The following is a 27,936-nucleotide window of genomic DNA, read 5'->3' on the forward strand; positions in this document are numbered from 1 at the left end:
TCTATCTCCAGTTGTCAACTTTCACATTCCCAAGACTCTGTCTTGAAATGGGGAAAATCTTCCTCGCGACCAGCCCTTGAGAGCAAAAATTACCCTATTCAGCCCAAAATACAGGTTCTATTGTGCCGAGCAGTGAACTCATGCTAGTGACAAATGACACCTTCAAAACGTTTTAGCATTTATTAGAAACAGTGAATTTCAGCAACATCTTGGGAGAAGATTACAAAGCACAAAACTTAGAGATATAAAAAATATAGAGAAACTTAGAATTTAGAGAAACATAGAGAAACACAGTCTTACGCCCCTTCAATCAGCACTGGGAGACCCTGGCCCTCATAAGCTAGCTGTAGCCAGCCCCGCTCAGAGGACAGCACTGCAGGGTGCCGACAGAGCAGCAGGTTCCGGACACTCGATTTTGCTCGAACCAAGTCCACAGATTGATCTCCCACCTGAGTCATGTGGGCATGCATTTTTATAATCTCGTGCTGTCAGTCCATGACGTACAGTTCCAGAACTTTCCCTGTGCAAAATACAGGCTTGCTCATGGAAAAACCCAATTCTGTGATGCTCCCTGCTCGCTCCTACCCCTCCCTTGGAGCCCTCTCTGCGAAAGCACTGGAATGTCCTTATCAGCGTGTGGGCAAGGCCGTACCAGGCCTTCTCAGGGAAACAGGATTTGTTTACGAAGCCATGCAGGGCTACAGTTAGAAAGGCAGAATATTCTAAGAGAAGCCGAGTGTGAGCAAGCTCTAAAAGGCATGCACTCATAGCTCAGTGTTCATAGCGCTTAAGATTGGCTATCTAAGCGCTATATAGGTGCCATAATGCTCCAAACACTCCAATGTCTATTAGCTACAGAACTGGGGCCTCCGCCCTGCCTGTCTATCTACAATGCATAATGTGACCTACCACCCCTACTAGGCCTGCATATTGCTTGTAGCTCACTACTGCGTAATGGAAGTGCTACAACAGACTACTGTCAGCATTTTTGGCACATACTTTGAATAAACTATTGGCTTTCAGCGGCTAATGCTGTCATCTAAAGCCCTGATTGGCAAATTTGCAATTGTGTGTATCACTACAGACTCCCCACAGAATTCTGCCCAAATCTATTCTCTCTCAATGTCCAAAACTAAAAAAATAGCCCACCATAGCCCACCAGTTGTCCAAAAATGTGCATTATCTGTGCCCCCTTGCAGAGAAGGAGGGAAGATACTATGCCCCGGTTCAAGTACAGGGGCAGGGTACCATTTTGGCACTGGTGGACACTGGATCCCAAGCTACCCTTCTGTCCAAAAAGGCCTTTGATGAACTAAATTCGGGAAGGGGGGAGAATTACCAAATTCCTCTCTCCTCTCTTCCTGGACAACTTCAGAACTTTGACGGGAAAGAAATTCCCGTCGAGGGGACTGCAGATCTGGACATTAAAATTGGGCGACACAAGGTGGAACACCCGGCCATAGTAGTGACTCCAGAGGGCACCACTTGTTTACTAGGGAATGACCTCCTGAGAATGTTGTCACCCCTAATAGACTGTGTAAACAAGGTCCTCTGGACCCAGACTAGACGACCAATAAAATTGAAACAGAGTGTCAACCATGTTAGTTTAAACGGCACATGCCACATGGTTGAACAAAAATCTGACCAAGTAGAATTTCACTTCCAGAACAACCAAATTCCAGACGTGACAGTAATAGCAGTAGGACAACAGACTGGTGATGGGGGGGGGGGTCCTCTCTATTTCTGAAAATCAACCTTCCTTCCAGTTTAAGGTGGTATTCCACACTGGAAGGAAACACTCTGAAATTCTTTACCAATCCACAATCGGACATTCCCACTCCAATAGTCCAGAAAGATGTGAAATCAGCTCAGAGCCTGGCTGATATTCAGCAAATTGGAGAGCAGTTGTTCATCCCTGTTCAGTTAAATGAAGGGAAGGACTCTGTTCTCGCCCGAGTGTGTGTGAACAACAGTAAGAGCTTCATCAGCGAAGCCATGTTCCGCCAACTCCCAAAAGATCCAGCCATTCCCACATTTAGACTCATAGACAAATGGGAAATGGACCTGGAAGCACCAATTCCAAACATCTCCTGCCAAGCAGGTGTATGCTCAAAATCTCCATAGGCAACAAGAGCATAGTCCATAATTGTTGGGTCGTGCGAGGCGTCACTGCCGCCTTTTACTTAGGCAGTGATATTCTCAATCGCTTTGCCATTTATTTTGGATCTAATAAACTTCAAAGCTTGGTCCCGATTAGTGGATAATCCCATGGGCTTTGATGATCCAGAGAAAGCATTTAGGTCAGCTCAATTGCTACCTTATGCAGTTGAAATTCAGATTGGAGAGGAAGTCACCATCCCAGAAAGGACCCGACAATTCTCCCTGGAAGTGAAAGTTAAAAGAGAACAGAAATTGAAAAACCCTGATGCTTATATTCATCTAAATGCTTCTCTCCAACAGCAAGGGTTGGGGGTAAACCCAACACCATTAGTCAATATAGAACCTGACACCATTCCAATAGAGATGGATAACAGCGACTTAAAGAGTATCACTCTAGCCGCAGGCACCATTATTAGAATGGCGGTTGATGACCAACATTTTTCCATTGATTTAGGGAATTAACTGTTAGGGCCAATCCCCAGGGACTGTTTTGACAGTGACAGTGATGACAATACAACACCAGACAGGATCTTTACCCGGCAGCGGAGGGACTTCCTGGTGTACACTTCCTGCCCTTACGGCAAGGAAGATGTGACTTGTGACTTCAGAAGGGATGAGGTGATTTTCCAGGTCCATGAGGGCTGCCTTTCCCACCTGAAGCCACCAGTCCAAATCAGCACTTTGACCAGGGACTTCTCCACCCAGCTGGAGGAGGCCGCTGAGATAGCGAAACCAGAAGTCTTTCCAGGCTTCAGGCAGATGGTTGAAGAGAGAGTCAACCTAGCTGATGCCTGTGAGACTCTGGAGCAGAAGCAAAAGTTGAAACAAGTTTTCTTGGATTTTCAAGATCTCTTTGCGGTGGACGCATATGACTGTGGTCGCACCGACATCCACACAACAATTCCCACGGACCCTGGTATGACTCCAGTGTTTGTGAAGCAATATCGCTTGCCTCTCGCATCAATGGAGTCCCTCACTGAAATCCTTAAGAACCTGGAGTTCCGTGGGATAATCCGTCCAGTCCACAGCACCTTCAATAATCCGGTGCTGGGGATATTGAAGCCAAACAGCCAGTGGAGACTCTGCGCCGACCTTAGGGAGCTCAACAAACTGGTCCATACTTCCGAATGGCCTCTTCCCTACATTGACCAAGGGCTGGCCCAGATCCAGGGGTCACATGTATTCACGGCAATAGACCTGACCAATGGATACTGGACTCTACCTGTCAGTAGGGAGCACCAATACAAGCTGGCTTTTACCTTTTGGGGGCCAGCAGTACACATGGACCCGGATTCCCTTCGGATACCTCGACTCCGGCAATGAATTCAACATTTTCCTACATAAGGCCATGCCCGACCTGGGTGAAAGGGATAACCTGGCTTATGTAGATGTCCTCATCAAAAGCTCAACTGTGGAGGAACACATAGCAGAGATCTGTTATGTTCTGACACAGTTGAGGGCAGCCGGAGCAAAACTTTCCTTTCAGAAAGCACAGTGGTGTAGAACCCGTGTTAATTTCTTGGGGCATGAGATTACTCCTCAGGGTCTCTGTCCCCAGGAAAAGAAAGTGGAAGCACTCCAGAATCTGAAGGACCCCACAACTCTGCAGGAACTAAGGAGCCTCCTTGGACTGACTAATTGCAACAGAAAGTTCTTTGAGGGCTACGCAGAGATCACCAGACCCCTGATTCATCTTTTGAAGGGGGGGGGTCAAGTGGGAATGGGGTCCAGAACAAGCCGAGGCAGTAGGTGTCATGATCTCTGCTTCCAAAAGGTCAGGGTTTTCCCAACTCCCCTGGAAGCAGATCCATAACCCAGGTTCCGAGTGCCAACCAGTCCCAATTGGGACCTTTTGGACCCAGTCCTGGCGCCAGTGGCACCAGGCTCATAAATATGCCCAGTCCCAGCGCTGGAAGCGCCGGGCTCATAATGCTTGGGTGGACTTACCTTCAGCAGACCATGCTGCTTACTTGCCTGCCAGTTGAGCCTCTGATCCTCTTCTGTTTGGAACTACTTTTCCTGTTGGGTGGGGCTGGAGCCACTCCCTAGATTCAGAACACTGGAACTCTTCTGGAAGGCAGGAACTCTTTTCTTACCAGGAACTCTTTTCTTACTTAGGCGTGGCTGTGGAAGGAGACACCTAAGCACTACAGGAGGCTATTTAAACCACACCCGGTGGATGAATCTTGCTTTGCGTTATTCTGCAACCTCTGCAGCAGAACGCTCATCATGTCTTCTGCATCCGGTCCTGGGCCTAAGGAAAAAGGCTTACCATCCTGAATCCAGTCTTCAGCAACACCTATAAAGACAAGAAAGAACAGGTTAGCATTCCGGCATCTGAAAGGCAAAGGCTTACCTACTCTTCGTACGCTCCGGAGGCCTTCGGCGCTGCATCCCGCATCTGAAAGACAAAACAAGGTGCGTTTAAAAGACATTGGGGAACTTTAATACTCACGTGCCATTACTCCTTTCCACATCTAATCCAGTGGGTATTCCGGCACCCTGCAGCCGCTCCGAACTCGTACCTGCAAAATAAAAAGACAGTTAGAGCGCATAGTGAAGCAGGCAACAAGCGCTTACTTACGTGCTTCCAGGCGCTTCTATTCATCACACGGGCTCCATCTTCAACTCACTTCAGCCCGTCATCCGCCATCGCCGGAACCCTGCAAAACAAGAGACATCATTACTGAAGAAGACATTTGAATGACTCGAAACTTACCGTTCGTGCAGTAAACGACGGACAGCAGTCCTCTGAAGTCAAGAGGCCTGCGCTACCTATCCAGTGAAGAAACTGGTTACAGCACCCTGCCCCGAGGCAGATGGAGAGCTCGGCATTCACTTACCTAAGGTGAGAGCGTTAACCTTTGGGGGTCTACAGGAGAGGAGAAGAGGAAAGAGATAGGGACACCCCAATAACCCCAGTTCATTAACCCCATATTTTCTATCTGCAGACATCTTACTCTACACGTCAGGCATACAGTGCACAGAGGTCCAGCCCAAAGAGCCAACCGGGTGCTACACATCACCTTTGAAGATACGGTAGTCGCCCAGTCAAGACCGGCGCCTCTGCGAGAATCAGGTGAGCATTACAGAACGCAAAGCCTACCGCAAAACTCTCGCCCAGGCGCTATGGAAACCTCGGATACTGACCCCCTAGCCCGGTTACTTGGGGAACTAAGGGCAGAAGTGCATGCAACTCGTCAGGAAACGAATGCTCTAAGAAGGGAACTAATTATTTCCAAGGAGAGAACAGACAATCTTGCTAGACAAGTGCTACAGTCACAAGCCGGACAGACCCTGTTACCCGCATCAGGGGCAAATCTTCCTTCAACATCCTCTATGAATCCAGTGCAGATCAACCTACCTGGGAATGTACCTCTGGCTCCGCCCGAACGATTTTCTGGTGACCCAAAGAGGTTTGCAGTATTTATCAATCAGTGCCGGTTGCACTTCTTATGCCGGCCAGCAGCCTTTACAACTGATCAAGCAAAAGTAGCTTTTGTACTTTCGTACCTTAGTGGCAATGCGGCAGACTGGTCGATCCCTCTAGTTAATCAAGATGATCCGGTTCTCCATGATTTTCAAGCCTTTCAGCTTAGTATGGAAAAACTGTTCGCAAGACATTCACAGGGGCAGGCCTTGGATAATGAGCTTCTTTCGTTGCGACAGGGTAATCAAGACCTTTTGGCTTATATTGCATCTTTCAATAGACTAATAGTGGAAACTCAATGGCCTGAGGACAAAAGGATTACGCTGTTTTATAGAGGTCTACGTGGAGAGCTCAAAGACGTTTTAGCCCAAGTAGTGAATCCCCCACAAGACTGTTCGGATTATATAGACTTGGTCGTTCAAATAGATCACAGGCTGCAGAACAGGAAGGCCGATCGTTCCAAGTTTGATGCTCGAGTATTTTCCAAACCGCCAACTCCTTCCAAAGGAGTAGACTCCGGGGAACCCATGCAAATAGGGGGTCTGAAAGGTCCTCTAACACAAAGGGAGCGGGAAAGGAGGAAACAGTTGCAATTATGCCTATATTGCGGAAACTCGGGGCACTTTCTTCGAGACTGTCCGGTGAAACCTGCCAAGAAGGCAGTAGGAGCTGCAGTTACCAAAGTTACAAACTCTGAGCAGGGAAACGACCTCGCCCGACAAGAATAGAGGTCCTCTTGCCGAGCGTGAAAACCAGTTCCGTGACCTCGCATTTCGTGATACCTATGGTCCTCATTAGCCCTGATAATCCGGATCGATTACATGCAATTGAAGCTTACGTCGACAGCGGTGCCATCGGCAATTATGTGGATCATGAAATGGTTTTGAGGATGAATCTAACTCTTTGTCCCAAGGCTGTAAAGGACGTCATTACTACGGTGGATGGTACGGAGATAGCCTCCGGGCCAGTAACGCATACCACTCAAGAGGTGACGCTAGTAAGTCAAGATGGACACCATGAGAAGATCGTGTTCGATGTGATCAAGGCCCCTCAGTTTCAGTTTATTCTAGGAATACCTTGGTTAGAGAAACACAATCCTCTGATCGATTGGCGAGCAAGAACGGTCCAGTTTCCAGAATGTGTCTCTACTTGTCACCCTCCACCTGGTGTTGCACTGGCCGCAATTTCTTCAGAGACTCCCCAGTTACCTCCCGAATATCTAGAATACCAAGATGTTTTCCGGAAGGATCAGGCTAACTCTCTACCTCCTCATAGGTCTTATGACTGCCAGATAGACCTGATACCTGGATCTACTCCTCCTTGTAGTAGAATTTATTCTCTCACCGAGCCTGAGAACCTTCACCTTCGACAATACCTGGATCAATACCTGGCAAATGGGTTTATTCGTCCTTCCAAGTCCCCTGCTTCTTCAGCTTTGTTCTTCGTTCCAAAAAAGGAAGGAGACCTTAGAACTTGTATCGATTATCGCTCCCTGAACCAGATCACCGTTAAGAATAGATATCCGTTACCTTTGATCCCTGAACTCCTGGACCAAGTCAGAAAAGCATGCATATATACAAAGCTGGATCTTAGAGGAGCTTACCACTTGGTACGAGTAAAAGAGGGCGATGAATGGAAGACGGCCTTCCGCACCAAGTATGGGCTATTTGAATATCAGGTCATGCCCTTCGGACTTTGCAATGCCCCGGCCGCCTTTCAATATTTTATGAACGATGTCCTCAGAGAGCTCATAGATGTATGTGTTGTTGTTTACATTGACGACATCCTCGTTTATTCTTCATCGGAATCTGAACATCGGAAACACGTGAAAATGGTCCTCGAAAGATTGCGTCAACACAAACTTTTCGCTAAGTTGGAAAAATGTGTTTTCAACGTGACTGAAGTTGAATTCTTGGGATTCATATTATCACCTGGCGGAGTGCGTATGGATTCAAAGAAGGTCGATGCAGTTCTCAAATGGCCATCACCATCCTCCGTAAAAGGTGTGCAAAGCATGTTAGGCTTCGCTAACTTTTACCGCAGGTTTATCCCCGAATTCTCTCGAATAGTCCAGCCCATCACTGCCTTGTTAAAGAAAAACAAACGTTTTGAATGGTCTACCGAGGCGGAACAAGCTTTCCAGGATTTGAAGACTAAATTTATCTCTGCACCAATCTTAAAACACCCTCGCCCCGAACTCCCCTACATCGTGGAAACTGATGCTTCAAGCCTTGCCATGGGGGCAGTTCTATCACAAAAGGACCCGGTAACCAATCAGTTGCATCCCGTGGCATTTTGGTCCCGCAAATTCTCGCCTCCTGAAATCAATTACACGATTACTGACAAGGAACTTCTGGCTATCAAGTCTGCCTTTAAGGCTTGGCGGCATTATCTGCTGGGGGCCCGACACACCGTTACTGTGATTACGGATCACCGAAACCTGCAATATTTGAAGACCGCAAAAGCCCAATCCTCTAGACAACTCCGTTGGGCATTATTCTTTGCCGAGTTTGACTTCATAATTACCTATCGACCTGGTACAAAGAACGGTAAAGCCGATGCCCTTTCTCGGATGGGAGTGGAAGAACACTTGGTCAACCCTAAACCTGTACCAATCATTCCCGAACAAAGAATTCTGGGTGTAATCGCCACAGAATCCATAGAGGAAGTTAAGGATAAAGCCAGGCAACTTGTAACTCCAGCAGACATACAGAATTGGCATCTGCAGGGAAAGGACTTTGCAGTAAAGGACAACTTATTGTATTTTCAAGAACGATTATACCTACCCAGCACAGATTTACAGAAAAAAGTAATCTCTTGTTATCACGACTCTTTAATGGAAGGTCATCCCGGTATAGCCAAGACCTCAGAAAAGATCAAGCGCTACTTCTGGTGGCCGTCTTGGAAAAAAGATATCAGAGACTTTATAATGTCCTGTGGAGTATGCGCCCAAAACAAGAGTCAAAAGGAAAGACCAGCAGGCCTCTTACGCCCTATTGACATCCCACCTCGCCCTTGGCATACGCTTTCTATGGACTTCATCACCGATCTACCTCCATGCTCCGGATACAATACGATTCTAGTAATCGTGGACTTATTCTCCAAGATGGCGCATTTCATTCCGCTCAAAGGCTTGCCAACAGCAGCAACTCTGGCCCGAGAATTTCTCGAAAACATCGTCCGACTGCACGGTTTTCCTTCGGTTCTAATTTCGGATCGAGGTAGTCAATTTATTTCTCATTTTTGGCGAAGTTGCTGTCGGTCGGCTCAAATTGATGTGAGACTATCGACCAGTCACCACCCTCAGACCGACGGACAAACCGAGAGGACCAATCAAACTCTGGAACAGTATTTACGCTGCATGCTGCAACAAACTGAAAAAACTTGGAAAGATATCCTTTGGATAGCCGAGTATGCCTACAATAACTCTGTCCATTCGGGAACTGGGAAAACCCCGTTTTTTCTTTTGTACGGCAGTCACCCTCGAACCTCGGAGTTGGATCCCCTCCAAGATCTTGAAACGCCAGCAGTAGACTACCTGCATTCTACAATCACCCAAGCCTTTAAGGAAGCTGTTTCTCACCTTCAAAGGGCTAAAGAACAATACAAGAAAGGAGCAGATCAACATCGGAAGGAAGCCCCTCACTATCAAGTAGGGGATCAAGTCTGGTTATCCACCAAATATCTTATCTCTAAAAGGGCCACGCACATTCAACCCAAGATACTTTGGTCCCTATTCCATCACTACCATAGTAAACCCAGTAGCGGTCAAGTTGGACTTGCCCCCGCACATGAAGATACATCCGGTCTTCCACGTCTCTCTATTAAAACCCGTGCAACCTCAAACCCGACTAACCAAATCTCCAAAACCTATCCTAGTGGATGGAGAACTCGAGTTTGAAGTCAAAAGCATTCTGGACTCCAAGATCTCCAAATCTAAACTATTCTACCTAATTGACTGGAAAGGCTACGGCCCCCAAGAGAGATCCTGGGAACCTGCTGAATATGTCCACGCTCCTCGCCTAATCAAAAGATTTCACCAAACATTTCCTGACAAGCCAAAACCCCCGGAGAAGCCCGGTTTGGGAGGGGCCTTGAGGGGGGGTACTGTCATGATCTCTGCTTCCAAAAGGTCAGGGTTTTCCCAACTCCCTTGGAAGCAGATCCATAACCCAGGTTCCGAGTGCCAACCAGTCCCAATTGGGACCTTTTGGACCCAGTCCTGGCGCCAGTGGCACCAGGCTCATAAATATGCCCAGTCCCAGCGCTGGAAGCGCCGGGCTCATAATGCTTGGGTGGACTTACCTTCAGCAGACCATGCTGCTTACTTGCCTGCCAGTTGAGCCTCTGATCCTCTTCTGTTTGGAACTACTTTTCCTGTTGGGTGGGGCTGGAGCCACTCCCTAGATTCAGAACACTGGAACTCTTCTGGAAGGCAGGAACTCTTTTCTTACCAGGAACTCTTTTCTTACTTAGGCGTGGCTGTGGAAGGAGACACCTAAGCACTACAGGAGGCTATTTAAACCACACCCGGTGGATGAATCTTGCTTTGCGTTATTCTGCAACCTCTGCAGCAGAACGCTCATCATGTCTTCTGCATCCGGTCCTGGGCCTAAGGAAAAAGGCTTACCATCCTGAATCCAGTCTTCAGCAACACCTATAAAGACAAGAAAGAACAGGTTAGCATTCCGGCATCTGAAAGGCAAAGGCTTACCTACTCTTCGTACGCTCCGGAGGCCTTCGGCGCTGCATCCCGCATCTGAAAGACAAAACAAGGTGCGTTTAAAAGACATTGGGGAACTTTAATACTCACGTGCCATTACTCCTTTCCACATCTAATCCAGTGGGTATTCCGGCACCCTGCAGCCGCTCCGAACTCGTACCTGCAAAATAAAAAGACAGTTAGAGCGCATAGTGAAGCAGGCAACAAGCGCTTACTTACGTGCTTCCAGGCGCTTCTATTCATCACACGGGCTCCATCTTCCACTCACTTCAGCCCGTCATCCGCCATCGCCGGAACCCTGCAAAACAAGAGACATCATTACTAAAGACTTTAAAGACATTTGAATGACTCGAAACTTACCGTTCGTGCAGTAAACGACGGACAGCAGTCCTCTGAAGTCAAGAGGCCTGCGCTACCTATCCAGTGAAGAAACTGGTTACAGCACCCTGCCCCGAGGCAGATGGAGAGCTCGGCATTCACTTACCTAAGGTGAGAGCGTTAACCTTTGGGGGTCTACAGGAGAGGAGAAGAGGAAAGAGATAGGGACACCCCAATAACCCCAGTTCATTAACCCCATATTTTCTATCTGCAGACATCTTACTCTACACGTCAGGCATACAGTGCACAGAGGTCCAGCCCAAAGAGCCAACCGGGTGCTACACATCACCTTTGAAGATACGGTAGTCGCCCAGTCAAGACCGGCGCCTCTGCGAGAATCAGGTGAGCGTTACAGTAGGACAACTCAAAAGAAGCCCCTCACAAGCGCCTTGCCTAACTTACCCTGTCAGAAACAAGGAGTTCTTCTTGGAGACAGGGTTCTCTAATACATACTTGACTGCAGAATTATACCAAAAGCATGACAAGGACAATAAAGTAATCTCCTATGTGAGTAAAACTTTATCCTCTGTGGAGGAAAAATTCAACGATTGTGAGAAGGCACTCCTGGCAACGGGGTGGGCATTGAAGAATTACCGCCCGTTTATCCAGGGGGAACACATCATAGTGGAGACTCCACACCAGCCTCTGCAATATCTCCAAAGTGACAGAATCCGGGCCGGAAATGTGAGTAATTCCCGAATTACTTCCTGGATTCTGTCAATGCAAGGCTTTCCTGTGGCGGTCAGATGGAGCCAAAACAAGAAGAGTCCCCTCGTGCAAGGTCTGGCTGACTTGCATGATTGTGCCAGAGAAAACTGTCTCGAGGACGAAAGTCCAAAAATCAAGGACAACATGGAGGCATACCTCAATTCCCCACACAAAGTCTTTGAAGAAGACAAGTGTGAGGGAATGCCCACTGTCTATGTGGATGGATGCTCTTACCATGTTGACAACAACGGGGAAAAAGAACTTGTGGCTGGCATAGGGAATGCATGGGTGAATGAGTCCCCAGAACCCTCCGCTGGGTACCAGATTGGTCCCCGAAGTAGTCAAGTGGCAGAGTTGATGGCTGTGCATCAAGCCATCCTCACTGCTGTCCAACATCAACTCCACGAACTGGTCATAATCACAGATTCGGATTATGTACGGAACGGGTTCGTGGAGCACCTGGTTAACTGGAAAACCAGAGGCATGTTATGTGCTAATAACAAACCCTTGAAACATGGAAAGTTAATTCAAAATATTGATGATCTGGTCAACTCGAATGGGATGACCATCTACTGGAAAAAGATCAAGGGTCATTCCCAAGTAGAGGGACCAGACAAAACTGTAAATGACTTAGCTGGTCAGCTGGCCAAAACCAGGGCCATCCAGGGGGATCTAATAGAGATTGAGTCCCTGTTGGGGGAAATCCATGTCACTGCTATCACTAGGTCCCAGACAAATGCTCGCAATGATCTCTCAACTGCACAATGGAGTAAGGAGACCCCGGATGCTGATTTGATTACGGCTCAAAAAGGGGATCCAATAATTGGTAAGTTTTATCAACACATTGAGGACCCTGAGATCTTTCCTGACGGATACCGATTACATTGGGAAAGAGGACCTCGGAGTGTTGATGAAATGTCCAAAAATGTTCCGAATCCAAGACGGTTTGTTGGTAAGGAAATCCCTAGCTGGCCATGATCAGTGGGTGGTTCCTACCGCATTCCGATGCCTGATGTTATGTCATGCCCATGATGCGGCCACAGCCGGTCATAGGGGGATTCATACAACGCTTGAAATTTTAAGAGAGGTTGCATACTGGCTACACATGGGGCAGGACCTTGACCAATACTTGAAGGGGTGTCTTGTGTGTGCACAATTTCAGCCAACATCCCTCACACACTGTGCGCCTCTCCAAAAGAGGAGGATGACACTGCCATGGTCAGATTTGCAAGTAGATTTTATCGCCCCGTGATTCGCTCCTCTAGGGGGAATAAGTACATGTGGATGGTGACATGCTTATTTACTAAATGGGTGGAATGTCTCCCGGCCCCAAACTGCAAGGCAGAAACAGCAGCTGCCCTGATGATCAACCATATCTTTTCGCGTTTTGGACTACCCCAAAGGATCGAGTCAGACAGAGGTAGCCATTTCACCAGCGAAGTCATGACAAAAATATGGGAGATACTTGGGGTTAAAAGGAAGCTCCATATTGCTTACCGGCCAGCCTCTAGTGGTGCAGTAGAACGTTACAACAAACCATTGTGAGCATATTAAAAACATTTCTGGCAAATTCTGGGCCAAGTTGGCATATTCGATTACCTCTTGTCCTAATGGCCATCAGATCTACCCCTTCATCTGCAACTAAAATGTCACCGTTTGAGCTGATGACTGGACGCAGGTTGGTGCTTCCCCAGCATCTGCTCTACAGGACCCAAGAGCAGACATTGATCAATGCTTCCACAACTCATGAGTATGTTGAAAATTTAAGAAAACATCTTCAACATGCTTTTGCCTATGCTCAGCGAAATCTAGAAAGATCAGTCGACAGCATGCAGACCCACTATGACTTAAAGACTACCAGAGAGGAATACAATGTAGGAGACCAGGGTTTATCTATACAATTTCCAAAGGCACCAGGCCAAACAGCGGAAATTTCTGCCTACCTGGAAGGGACCTTTTTAAATTGTAGACAAGATCTCACCAGTCGCCTACAAGATCTGCATGCCCAAAGGCAGTTTGGCAGAAGGGGAAGACAAGTGGGTCCATATTAATCAGCTGAAGTGTTGCCATCCTAGGCACACTGCAGCAGCTGGAGGAGTCTTCATGAACCTCAGAGGGGGCCACTCCAGATCCATAAAATTCCAACCCTAAAATATTCCACATATAGTCTATAAAATACAATAATGCAAATGTCTCCTGATTTATAAAATGTATATGTCCGCCCCACTACATTAATAGTGGTGGGGAAATGTCTACAAATATGTTTTGCTTTGTCATTTTAGGGGGGGGGGAGGGAGAGAGAGAGAGACCGGGAGCAAAGATCCGAGGGGCCCGGGGTATCGCTCAATACTCCCATCAAGACTGGCGAGGAGAACCGATCGATCCACCCCTGATGGAGGAAAAGACGATTAACTTTGCCATGTGTGAAATCCGGAGAGATGATGCTGACATCTCAGTCTTGTGAAGTTCCATTGATGGAAGATCAACGGCCATCGCAAGAGGGGGGCTTGTGGGATGTATCGACCCACTCATCACTGCAACGTCACTATGCCTTGCTGGCAGCAGAAACACCATAATGGCCACTGGAAAGCATGCTGCTCGCTAGGAATCACCAGAAATTGCGCAGTGAAAACCTGAAAAATAGGCCACCATCCACTTTTGCCTATCTTAGTGAGCACAGGAGATCACTGCCAAAAACCACCATTGGGCTACCCACAAAGTAGCCTGAAACCACATGGAAATGGTAATGCTGATTGAAAAACAAACACAGAGCTGTTTGAAAATCCGTTTTCTTGATTGTCAAAAATTGCTAAAATCATGGCTCACAAATCACCTAAAAGATCCAACCTCTTTGTTGGGTGTTCCACATCATTTACTGCAAGAATCCACATCAATACAATGTCAGCAAAAATCATATGTTCTCAGACCAAAATTCTCTTTTAAAGATACTTGATGGAAAGACAGCTGTCAAAATGGGTGTAGTACCGTTACTCGCCTCTGTCAGGTGCTGGCGATTATAATTCTAACAGGAGAACTGGTGTTTCAGAAGTTAAATATGCCAAAGAGAATTCCATCAAAATACCATACAAGAGTGCCACACAGGGATTTCATGTTGAAAAAGACTTGATTTAAAGATTGCTTATTTTGAGTTTCTAAATATTATTTTTTTTCACAAGGAACTATGTTACAATTGATCAGAAAGTAACCTGATGCAGTTAAAACTCCAAAAGGCTTGCTTCCCCTGAAAACCTTTGACACCTTGTCATTCCCACCAGAAGGAGGATGTCGCATTGGCATGTTAATCAAAAGGGGAGGGGATTTTCTCTGCAGCCCGGAGAAAGAAACAATGGGGGCCTTGGACTGAATCGGGAATGCTAATTTGGGTGTAACTGGCAACAAACTGCTGGCAGGAAACAAGACATGTGACCCTCTGAGTCAGCCCAGCTCTGGGGGTGGACCATACCGAAATCTGGATTTAACATTTGAGTAAAATGTATGTTTTATAAAAATGCTTATGACAAAGTGTACTGAACTTACAAAAATGTGAAACTTTGAGATTGTTCAAATGAAAAATTCACTCACAGTTTAAGACTAAGCTGAAATCCGTGCGATGTTCTGTGACCAAACCCCGGAATTTATTCATATGTAGCTACTGTGTTTATGTTAGGAACATGAAAACTTACAGTAATATACCCAGAGAGGATATACATTCATGTAACAAATTTGGTGCAGAATTAATATTGAGAAACCCTCCAAAAGCGCAAAAATGTTGTCATTTCTGAACCCAAACTAGTAGAAACATGGGACTTGAACAGAAATGTACCTTAAGCAATCTGTCATGTAATTATGTATTCTCAACAACTTGTGTATCTGGGGAAATATGTTTTTGGGGGAAAATAGATTTTCTATGTAAAAGCAAAAGGGAGGGATTTCTTTTGGACCATAAACACAGCATCACTCTGACTCATTCTGACACGCTGATCCTTTCTCCAATCAGGGGATAGGAAATCTTCTAACCTATCAGATCCTTAGAGGGTTGGGCCTAGAGAATCAGCCTCACCACCCACTTTGGAAATACATAAATAGGGACTGTGAGGACAGATGGGACAGACGCACTCCTCCACTACTCAACTGATTTCTTGGCGCAGCACCCTGCAGGAAGACTCCAGACAGAGATCCAGACAACTCCAGAACCAAACTCTAGAACCAACTCTAGACCCTGAAGCAGAGGCCTAACCCAAAAACTGAACTCTTTGCAGCAGGCCTCAGAATCTTTTTCAACCTGATTATAACCCCTAAACTTCCAAGGGGCATCTGAAAATCCAACAGCCTGGCTGAGCTGTTTTGCTGTTCTAGCCAAGAACCCTGTGCCAGAACCCAGAAACAGAGACCAGAGCTGTATCCAGAACCCGTCAGATCCAGTTCAAGAGGCCACCCAGACCATAGTGCCGTGCGGAGAGCAGAACCCAGTGCCTGATCCTGTCCGGTGGCGAGTGAAGCCAAACCCTTGACCAGATCTTTGACGAGGCCCATTCTAGCCCAAAGCTTAGGAGTGAGTATTTAGTCTAGAACTGTCCATAGCTAATCTCTTAGTTTAAAGTAATCTTATTCCGCTTATCCAGAACTGCATTATAGAATCCTGTGTCCATCCTGAATTCTTCTCATTATATTGTTTGTGATAATTGTAACAATAATCATCTTCGCGCTGATATTTTCTGAAGAGGGACAAGTGTTTTGACGGACAGAGATCAGAGCGGAGGCGCCCTGTTCTGGTGGCTGCCCGTTGAGTGTCTTACTTCTTCATAGCTCCTTAGTATAAGTCCATATTGATTCCTACTCTTTAAAGCGAGATCTGTAATTTTGAAATCTTCACTTTATTTCGGAAACATCTACCTTCACAAAAACCTCTAACTTTTGAACCGCACGTCCTAGAACCGAAATGTAACTGTCATTTTGAAGCTAAGATCCTAAGCTTTCCAGCGAACCTAAAACGCCATTCATTATAGTATTTCCGTAATCGCGTTTCACGCACACGGAAAAATTGCTGTGAATTGCAATTTGGCTCCATTTCATCACTTGTCAAAATAGCTTTTTCTTGTTTTAAACTGTTGAAATTCGTTTTCAATCTGATAAATCATTCATGAATCATTGCTAGTGTTGACTTGAACCAATCCAAAGTAACTATCGCTTATCCCGAATCTCCTTTAGTGAATTAAAATAATTTTAGCATATTTTTCCCATTCATTGCAATCATATTCAAAAGTATTTTTGACCTATTTTAATATCAAATCTGTTCTCTCTAAACTTGCTGGGGGAACTGGGATTGAACTGCATTATGGATTGTATCCCTGAAACCTGCGTGTCCTCATTTCCATCTCTTCATATTGCATAGGGGGGAGTGAGTAGTCGCAGGGGGAAAAAGTGATCATATTGTCTTTTGATTGAAACCATATCAAGTTTATTTCTGTGTTGCATTTTCCCATCATTGCATTTCCTTGAACCATAAAAGTATTCTCTGCTACCTTATTCTCCTATTACTACTCCTAACTGATTAAAGAGATAGTTGATATTGTAATATTACCCATTGCTGATTCCTGTCATATTCATAAGTGTGCTATTCAGATATTATTCTATTAATAAAAGTGTGATATATATTGTTCAATTCTTCAAATAAACCTTTTAATTTACAAAACAAACCTACTTCTTGGCTCAGTGAGGTCGGGGAGATCCAAAGAGAGGGGCGTTATATAAGGGTTCATCATCCAGATTTAAAGAACTTTACCATAAAAATATATAAATAAGGGCTTCCATTGGGCATCCCAGACTAGGCATTGACTTAGTTGGAGTGCTGGATTGAAGTCACTTACAACATCTCGATTTTTGTTGAGAAAATGCTGAATCAGTTGACAGATTGACTATAGTTTGGGATGCGTTGAAAGCCTTCTTACGTGGTAAGATAATCAGCTATGTCTCATACAAAAGGAAAACGAACTAAGCAGATTTTTTTTTTATTGTTTATGGTTTAAAACAAACCTTTACAAAATTAAACAAGTTACAGGTTAAAATGAGAACATAAAAAGTTAGAAAATTACAAGTCAGTTTTCAAATTCAAATTCGAAATTACAAATTCAGATGCATTTAAAATTTCTCAACAGCCATTCCTCAATAACAAAACATAACAATATCATAAAAAAGCAAGACAATACAATGCAATATCCTTATCCAAATAAAACCTAAGTGTCAAGAAATAGACTAAACCCTAGTTTCTGTAAGCAGTTTATACTCCAAAATTAGAATTGAATCGAGAGGTCCTAAAAATCTTGTCAAACATAGTGTCAACCGTTGGCTTGAACCTTCCATACACCTTCTCCACAAGGATTCTTTCCAAGTATCAGAGTCATTATACATATACAACCCAAAGGATACATTTCTTTGGGAGTCGAAAGATGGACAAAACATAGTAAGGTGTTTCAAGGTTTCAAGCACTCTCCCTTGTTCACAATCGCGACAGTTACCCGTAGGTTTGTTACGACTGAATTGAGCCCACAGAAGCAACCTTTCATTTGTGATAAATTGATTCAGTTTAAACCTCATATACAGCTTTCTTGCATTATTACACAGGAAAATGTCCAAATAATGCACACAGTCTCCAAGTTTTCTGGTGAATTTGGCATATTCATAATACATTTTACTTTTACCAATTTGATCCACCATAACACACCAAAAGTATTTTTGGAATATCTGTTTACAAGCTGGGATTCCTATTATTAGATCATCCTTGTCAATCATGGTTTCCTTTAGAATTAATTTTATCTTTATATTTTACGATGGAGGGTACATTCTCCTCATTCAATAATTGTCCTCGTATAAGGATTTTTTTCGGTGGAGCCAATAGTTTGACATAGTTGTTGAGTCGTCGCCAATACCATTTAACAGATAAGGGTAAGATCCCAACTTCATGGCAAATCATCGTATTCGGTATTGACATAGCCATTCCCAGAACTTGCTTCCATAATTTTCCCTGTATACAATCCAAAAAGTCCTCTATCTCAAGCAGATTTTAAACAATTGGAATTGGAGTTTAAGCAACGTATAGCTGAACATACAGCCAATCCTTCAGTTAATTCCTTCTCGCCTATGATGAATGCAAAATGTTAATTGGATAAAATGATACACAGTAAGGCAGAGAGAGATTTCTTCTACACAAAGCAAGCATTTTGGGAGCATGGGGAAAGATCTGGGATACGATTGGCTGACAGATTGCCGGGAAGAGAGAAGGGGAAACACGTGCTTTTTATGTAAGAAGATAATGGCACACTTTTTAGGGAAAAAGAAGACATATGAGGTGCATTCAGAAAGTTTTATGAGACATTGTATTATGAAGAAGGATCTGTAGATGAAGTTGAAGTGGCCGACTATCTAGAAAATGTGTATCCTAGAGTTAAGTGATAGTGATAGACTACCTTTGGATGAAGAAATTTCAGTACAGGAAATTATCGATTCTATGGGGTTGATGTCTTCTGGCAAATCTCCAGGGCCAGATAGATTCCCGATTTAATTCTATGCTGTGTTTAGTGCTTCCCTTTCACATTTTATGGTCTATCATTTTACAGAGATTATTAATTCCGAACAGATGGCTGATTCTATGCTAATTGCAGTGATCTGTGATCCCAAAACATTGGAAAGATCATTCGAACTGTGGAAATTATAGACCCATATCTCTACTAAATACTGACATCAAACGTCTGGCAAAGATTTTTGCAGTTTGAATCAACCCATTGTTGCCGAAGTTGATTCACCAAAACCAGACAGGATTTATTTTTGGCCGGAATAGTTTTGAATATTTAAGAGAGCTTTTAGATGTAGTGCATTTAAAAGGTGATTCACCTGACCCTTATGCTGCAGTTAGTATTGATGCAGAAAAGGCTTTCGATAGGGTAAATTGGAGTTACCTTGGACAAGTATTTTAAAAATTGTGGATTGCGTATATAAACTGTTTAATGCATTAAATAGAAATGCTAATTCAAGGGTCTTGGTGAATGGTTGCTTATCTGAGTGTTTTCCTGTGTATCGTGGTACTCGGCAGGGTTGTCCTCGATCGCCTCTTTTTAAAAATCTTTTTATTGAGCCCCCAGCTATCTGTATTAAAGGAAACACGGATAATAAAGGTGTGTCGTTGGCTGACTGCATCTCAAAGGTCCTACTGTATGCAGATGACCTTCTAGTTTTACTCTCTGATCCGGAACCATCGTAAGGAGTTGGTGTCAACTCTGCAGGCATTTGGCTGTGTGTCCAATTACAAAATGTATGTTTACCAGACACTGATTTTCCCTATATCACTTGCGTGTCATAGAAATCACCTGGGTGTTGAACATGATGTATGGGAAAACAAATTAATTTACATTTCTGGGTATACCTATCTCTAGGCAAGTAAATACCCTGTTGGCGTATAATATCTGCGCTAAACCTGCGGAAATAGCTATGAAATAGAGTAGGCTGAACTTGACATTCTGGGGTAAAATCAATGTTATTAAGATGACTTTGCTTCCAAAGCTAGTTTATATTTTTAGTATGCTCCCATTTTCTCTAACAGGAAACTTAATTCACGACATTGATTATGTTTTTCAGGACTTTCTGTGGGGAGAGGGGGCAGATGTACTTTTGAAGCCGGTGCGCTCTGGAAAATCTGGCTTCCCAAATATTGCTCCATGCCACAGAGTCTTCACTCTTCGTACATTACACTTTTGGTTGAGGGAAGATGCTGCTATTTGTCCGAATTGTGTTGGTATAGAGAAATTCTCTGTTTATCCAATTCCTCTGGATTGCCTCCTTAGTATGAACAAAAAAATAGCTATTGATAAGACTCATTTTGTTTGGCAGGTCCTGAAAGATTGGAAGAAATGTTGTGAAACCTCAGGGATAAAATACCTTCTGCACTTGGAATCTTCAATCTTGCGGAACTCTGCTATTCAGTTTAATAATCGTCCCTTATCTTGGTCCTCCTGGCAGTCTTTGGGTAATTGGAAAATTGGGCACATTTTTGATGGAACTTCTATGCTTAGTTTTGGGTTCTTGAAATGTAAATATAAGCTACGAATATTGGAGGCACGCCATTATCGTGTACTTAGTAACATTTTATAATTATTATTTGTGCCATTGAACGCCTCTGTACATAGTCTCCCCGCCCCCTATGTTGCATTTGTCTAGGTGTGAACTTCTTTCAGCTCCTGATCCCCCGAGAGGAGCAGGAGCTCCCGTTCCACTGCAGGAGCAGTGGCCATCGCAGAAGCGCCACCGGAGGGCACTGGGCTGTTGCCTAGACCTCGGGAAGAAATTGGAATCCATGATCGAGTCGGAACGAAACGGGTAAATGGTCCGCGCAATTTACCTCGTTTTACCTGTTCCATGATTCCTCTGCCCTGGATGCCCCTTCCACCTACCTGTATCCACCTGCAGGCTTTTTCTCCTGCTTAATCTGCACTAACTGCAGTAATTTGCCACGAGGCTACCCCTCTCCAAAATGGCCGCCGCCATCACTGCCTAAGCCACCTTTGCTGGAAGTCCACACCCCACAGCAGCATCGTTCCGGATTGGCTAGCAGCCACTACTTTTCGTCCAATCACGAGCCGGCAGGCTCGAGCCGGCAATCCCACTAAGGCAACACACGAAGGCTACTGCCTGTCGGGAGCCTGTCTGGAGCTGGATGGGCTCTGGGCGTTCCGGTCAATCCTCGGTAAGGTCTGTCCTCTGACCCCTTTACCTTCATCTATACACCCTATAAATTAGAAGTTATATTGTCTAATGTTCTTCATTTGCACCATGGATCCCTCAGTTGCTTCCACGCCTTTGTCCTAATGCCATCTTCCACTCCTGAACTGTACTCTGCAATTGAATGACTCACGGAGACTCGTGTGACCTATCAGTGTCGGTTGCACCTAGACTTATATGCCGTGCTCCGAACAGTTACCTTTAGCCTGTATCTGCTACTAAAATTGTACATGCTTGACTTTGTGATACTGTGATATCATTATATATTGTGATATTTTAAACTAGTGCTGTGCTTTCCTAGCCACTGCGATACTTCACTCTAGGCGCTGTGCATGCTTGACATTTTGACACTCCTAAACCTGCACTGTAACTTCTTAGCCATTGTGACACTCCTATTCTAGGCACTAGGTAAATTTAGGTACTTTGCTTCATAGCCACGGCGCACTCAATTCTAGGCGCTATGCTCATCACTTATTATGAGAGTCTCAATCCTAAGTGTGGTGGTCCTAGCCACTGTGATACTACAATTCTAGTTGCTGTGCCCCCGACCACTGTGATATGCTTATTCTAGGCGCTGTGCTTCTAGCTAATGTGACACTCCTAAGCTGTGCCAGATCATCTCACCTACCACAGGCTACATCCTCCCTGCATAACCCTGTAAACTATTTCCCACCAAACTAAGTACTAGCTACGCACAATGTCCAGCCTACTTAGCTTCTATTGCATCATGGCTATTGCTACACTTCCAGTTACTAGCAAGCAGGGCAGCTACACAGAGACCCCACTATACTCACCTGCACCTCTATCACATATATCACCAGATATTATTACTAATACTCATGCCTACACTGACTCTATACACCAAGCTCTGTTAGAACCACTAGCTTACACTTCCAAGCCTAGCTCCACTCACGATAGAAATAGTAAACTACGTGCCAGACTTAACAAACTCCATGAGACACCCAGACGACTCCTCCTTACTACAAAATCTGAAATGAAACATCAAATTGGCAATACAGGCTACGCCTCCAACCACACCCTAGCTTCATCGCTTACCCAAATATCTGTGTCCAAGACAAAATCCAGTGCGAAAAACGCTCCTAATCCTACACATACTAAAGAGGAAACTAAGGATCACTCCTATAAAGGAGCACTCCTCAATGCCAGGTCACTAGTTGCACATGCCCTTGAGATAGCTGATCTAATCACTGAGAATAATCTGGACTTCATTGCCATAACTGAAACCTGGCTACACCAGGCAGCAGGCCCCTCACTCATGTTAGCCATACCTGACGGCTACACTATATGCAGACAAGACCGAGAGGGCTCCCGCGGAGGCGGAATTGCCATTATCTCTAAATCAAGCCTCTCACTAAGACTAGCCCCTGCACAAACGCTACAATCCTGTGAAGCCCTCACTGCTAAACTCCTTATAAATAATAATCAATCCCTAACCATTCACCTAATCTATAGACCTCCAGGTCCGCTTGGGACCTTTGAAGAGGATCTACACAAACTTCTAACCCTCAATGCTAAAACTACTTCTCAACTGCTGGTATTAGGGGATTTCAACTTAGGATTTAATGACAAAACAGATGCGCATGCCGCGACTATTGCCCACGCTATTAACTCCCTAGGCTTCTCCCAAAAAGTCAACAACCCTACCCATACGAAAGGTAGAATATTAGACTGGGTCGCTGACTCTAACTGTACTACAGTTATCTCATCTATCTCGGCATTATCATGGTCTGACCACTCATTAGTGTCCTTTGACCTCCTAACCTCCCAACCATCCTCTACAGTCGTCCCCATGGCACTCTCATGCCCTACAAGAAACAAAAAGAATATGACAATGGAAAATGTCATACCCGCTATTCTTCCAACTTTAAACGCCTTGCCTGACAATTCAGACCCCGGCACATTAGTTCATGAGTATAACAAAATCATGACTGATACTTTGGACAAAATTGCCCCACTCAAAATGCGCACAAGCAAACCTAAAGCCCATCTAAATAAATGGTTTACGCCGGAACTCAAGGCTTTACGTCTCACCAAGAGAAAATATGAATCCAACTGGAAAATATGTGCAACTGCTGAGAACAAGGCCAACCTAATATCTATCTCCCGTCAATACAAAAATGCAGTTTGTCTGGCTAAGAGAAATTCATATAACGATCGTATCGCTAACTCTAAATCAAGTGTGAAGGAACTCTTTTCCATCCTAAAGGAACTTGAGTCACCTATTGCCATACCAGACACTTGCACTAAAGATCAGACCTGGTGTTCTGACATCCAATATGCCCTAACTAATAAAATTACTACCCTCCAAAATAAAATTCAACTGAAAAAAGACTCGCTTAAACTACCTACCCTGTCACCACCTAAGGCTACCCTCATGCCTCAACCTACCAAATTTTCCTTCACCAAACCATACACACTTGAGATTGAAAAAATCATCCTCACCCTCAAACCATCTAATTGCAAAGGTGACATCTGCCCAGCACAGCTAATAAAAGACGCTGCCAGAGACTTATCACCATTTATCTCCAAACTTGTCAATGCATCCTTCTCCACAGGCATCATCCCAGCTAACCTAAAACAATCCTGGGTGCTCCCGTTGCTTAAAAAGCAAACTTTAGATCCTCTCATCCCTACCAATTACCGCCCAATCACCACAGTTCCGTTTCTGCTGAAGATCCTGGACAAAGTGGCCTACATACAGATTCAAAACTACCTCGAACTGCACAAACTACTAGGATCTAGACAATCTGGCTTCCGCCCATTACACGGGACGGAAACAGCCCTGATTGACTTAAAGGCCCAAATAGACGAACTGAGAGATCAGGGTAAGACAGCCCTCCTCCTCCTACTAGATCTCTCAGCTGCGTTCGATCTTGTGGACCACAAAGTCCTCTGTAAACACCTGGACGTTGCCGCTCACTTCTCCACCCAAGCTATCAGCTGGATAGAATCCTTTCTGAGTGAGAGAACTATGAGAGTCTTTTCCCCATCGGCAGCAGCTGACCCTATACCCATTACTTGTGGAGTCCCTCAGGGATCCTGCGTCTCTCCGACCCTTTACAATATATTCACCAAACCTCTGTTCGATGATTTGGACAATCCCGGTATCACCTACACTAACTATGCGGATGATACACAGATTCTCTTCCCACTTTCTGGGGATCATAGCGAGGATGGGGAGTTGGTGAATAGAGTGTATCTCATCATTCAGGCATGGATGGCTACTCACGGTCTTTGCCTGAATGATGATAAGACAGAGTTGATCATTCTGGGCACACAAGCCAATATTAACAAATTGGGCCCGGATTACTCAGCCTTCAGCATAGACGGAAATGTCATCAAAGTCTCGAGGGAAGTAAAAACACTTGGTTTTTATCTCGACTCTACCCTGTCCTTCACCAAACAGGTAAACTCCCTAGCCTCCACCACTGCTTACACCTGTAAATTGATTAGAGCAGGCAAGCCCTTCCTGTCCAATACCAGCTGCCTAATCTTGGCTAGAGCCTTAATTCTTTCCCGACTTGACTACTGTAATGCCCTATACAGTAGTGCTAATAAAGCCAATACCCAAAGACTTCAAACTCTACAAAATAATGCTCTTAGAGCTGCATTAGGAATAAAAAAGAGGGAGCATATCTCCTCGACTAGGCGGCAACATAAATGGCTCTCCACTGAGAACAAAATCCAGCTAAAAATGATCTCACTAACCCATAAGGCCTTAAATAATGCTGCTCCTAGCTACCTGATGGACAAAATAAAAAGAAAAACCTCTAATAGACCCATGAGACTCGCCAACTCCAATTGTTTGGCAGTACCCAGATTCAGACTTGCCAAAATTGGTGGCGTCAGCTTCCTTGTGAAAGCTGCTAACCTGTGGAACGCCCTGCCACCTAACCTAAGAGCTGACCAACCCTTCCCTCACTTCAGAAGGAACCTTATCAAACACATTATCGCCAACAACGACTTGACACCTGAACACTCACAAGTGTAGTCCTACCTAATGCACCCTGACGTGACATTAACCCTTATGTTTATTACTGCTAATCCTGTATATTGTTAACTGTACATTCATGTAAATACGGCAATTGTTTATTTGTACATTCTGGTAATTTGTGTAATATTGTGTAATACTGTAAATTCATTTATACAACATTGTAACATTGTAAGCTTCGCATATACTTGTTGCTGCGCCCGGTAACCTAAGGGTCTGGTGCGCAATATAAATAAATAAACAAACAAACAAACAAACAAACAAAGGATGTAAATGTGGCATCTGAACTGAATGTGGTAGGGAGATATGGAGTTCTGATCTAGGTTTAGTCCTCTCGGATAGTGAGTGCAATCACATTTGTGCAGGCCTGGGTAGATATAAAATTGACCCAGATTTGTGATTTACTCAACAGCGGGTCATACATTATATTTATTGGTCCCCTTCGAAGATGAAATTCTGTTAACTGTTAAAGGACGATATTTGCTGGAATTGTAAATCAGATTTTGGAACGAGTTTGCATATGTTTTGGCCATGCCAGAAAATTACTTGTTTTTTGGGAAGCTGTTTTTCAGAGGATAGACCTTGCTGGATTTGTCCCTCCCTCGTACTCCGTTAATATGTGTACTGGGATTGTTTCCTGTGGATCTTCGGGTGTCTGCTGATTTACTCTTTTGGGCATATGGAGCATTCATGGTTGCAAAGAAACACATTTTAAAATGTTGGAAGAGTGATGCTACGCAATTGATGATTGGTTACATGACCTTTCTATCCTTTCAAGTGGGGAGGATGTAGGAGGTTGAGAAAAATGGATACATATTTTGCCAGTATGGGATGTTTTCAATGACTTTCCCTTTTCCACCTCTGTCTTACTCCTCTCTATTGATTCTTTTATTTCCTTAGACTCCCCTTCTACTGTATATTTCCGCAACAAAAATATTCAAAATAACGAGAAAGGGGAGGAGGAATAAAATGGGGGCAAAGGGGGGAAAAAAGGGAAAAATACAGAGAAAAGAAGAAAAAGGGGAAAAGAGGAAAAATGTTAAATGTATTCAGTGATTGCTTTTTTGTATTCATTTGGTATTTGGACTTTTTCATTTGTATTTATTTGTTTTACATTGAACCTTTTTAATAAAAAGATTTTTTTAAAAAAATCTTTCCTTGCACACCATATGCATTTAAAATATGCATAGAGTGCTGATTGTACTGTTCTAACTTAACGGTGTCTATGACAAATGTGGGACAGGGGAGGTACTGCCATTGCTAGAGGCGAAATAGAGAGCAGAGATTGATAGAGAAGGATAAGGGAAAGTTGACTGACCTTTCTTAAGGAAAGGCATGTCGGGGTGAGTTGGCAGGGTGGACTTCTGGTAAAGTGTTCTGTTATAAAGGTAGATGGTAGTCAGCGTGTGAGTTCAGTGTGCCAGGGGGATCCTGTGCATTGGTTTTTCATACATTTGTATATACCTACAATATGAACAGCTCTAAACTCCAAGACAGGCCACATCAGCCTCTAGCCACATATGAATCATTCCGGTTAACTTTGACAGAGATATACATAGAAAAACTGTAGGAATCCTCTTAACCCACCAACAGTGGGATAAATGTGCTCAAAATTAAAAATTGTGTAGTCTAATGGAATGAATCTAAAAAAGATGCAGTTACTCTAACGGGTCACCCAATTGCCTCCCTACAACCTGGCTGACGTTGTCCAAGCCCAGCATAAAGCATATAATAATAATAATAATATATTTTTTTAAAAGTGCAAAAAGATGACAACTTTAATATATATATTGGTAGTCTAAAATTCCCATCAATACATTTAAGGAAAAAAGTATTTTATAAAGGCACAAAGAAAACCAAAAAAAATTGTAATCAATAAATACAAAAACCAAATTGCAAATGCTGAAAGCAATCTGAAAAAACCTCATGCAAAATCAAACAGTCAACAATCGGACAAATGTCTACTAGTTAGGCGGAAGCTCCTTTGGTTTTATATTCTGTCTCCGTCTTTCCAGTGATGTGTATTAGTTTTGACTTAATATTCTGACATTGTATGACTGTGTCTTCATCAGGAACAAAAGGTTGTGTTTTTCATACAGCAGGGGCTGCAGGACTGCCACAATGAGCAGCCTTTACTCCAGCCATGTCTGGAAGCTGCACTGGATGGTGCAGTAAGTATGTCACCAGGCCTGTTATTGAGCAGCATTTCACCTGACGGAAGGCCTGTTGGGGTGATGTGGGCTAATGCGGAGTGTGACACAGCAGAACTGGTGCCTTTCTCCACAACCGGCCTGCCATTGAAGCAGGTCTGCTTGCGAGCGTTGCCTTTCCTCTGAAGCAGGGCACCCAGTATCCTACCCTTACCTAAGGTCTAATTACACTCTGGGAAGACGAGAAAAATGCATACTCCCTGTTGTGATTTCACTCCAATTGATTGATTTTCATTTTACACTGGTGTATCATTATAACAGTAGAGCACAGTATCAGTGTTTGTTGTGTACAACAGCATGCTGTGGAATCACCACACAACAAATGTGAAGTTTCCAGGTGACCAAATATTGGATGCTCCATATTATTAAGGATATTTTGCTTAAGCCCACTGCATCTTTCTGACTTATGTACTGTTCGTTATTGCTCCAAAATCACAAGTCTCTCTAAGTGGTAGCCGTACCAGAGCAGCCAGGCCTAACTTTCAGGAGGTAGAGTGGTGCTGATTTACAGGTGCAGTTCATATTTCTCATTTATACCGAATGAGAA

The 27,936-nt window shown here is 44.2% G+C and overlaps 1 protein-coding gene across 3 annotated transcripts in view; it reads left to right on the forward strand.

Annotated features, from left to right (window-relative positions):
- Nucleotides 1-27,936, forward strand: part of TP53I3 (tumor protein p53 inducible protein 3) — a 207,928-nt gene that overhangs the window by 66,379 nt on the left and 113,613 nt on the right. Inside the window, exon 2 of one of the 3 annotated variants that reach the window (XM_069605865.1) lies at nt 20,028-26,098. The exons of the other annotated variants lie outside the window; for them this stretch is intronic. Coding sequence (XP_069461966.1) covers nt 21,865-25,179 — 3,315 coding nt within the window. The 5' untranslated portion in view covers nt 20,028-21,864 and the 3' untranslated portion in view covers nt 25,180-26,098. Of the gene's footprint in view, nt 1-20,027; nt 26,099-27,936 lie in introns of those variants that run through there. 3 annotated transcript variants of the gene reach the window in all.

The sequence above is a fragment of the Ambystoma mexicanum genome, chromosome 4p, assembly GCF_040938575.1.
Source record: "Ambystoma mexicanum isolate Mex_15411 chromosome 4p, UKY_AmexF1_1, whole genome shotgun sequence".
In the NCBI taxonomy this organism is placed as follows: Eukaryota; Metazoa; Chordata; class Amphibia; order Caudata; family Ambystomatidae; genus Ambystoma; species Ambystoma mexicanum.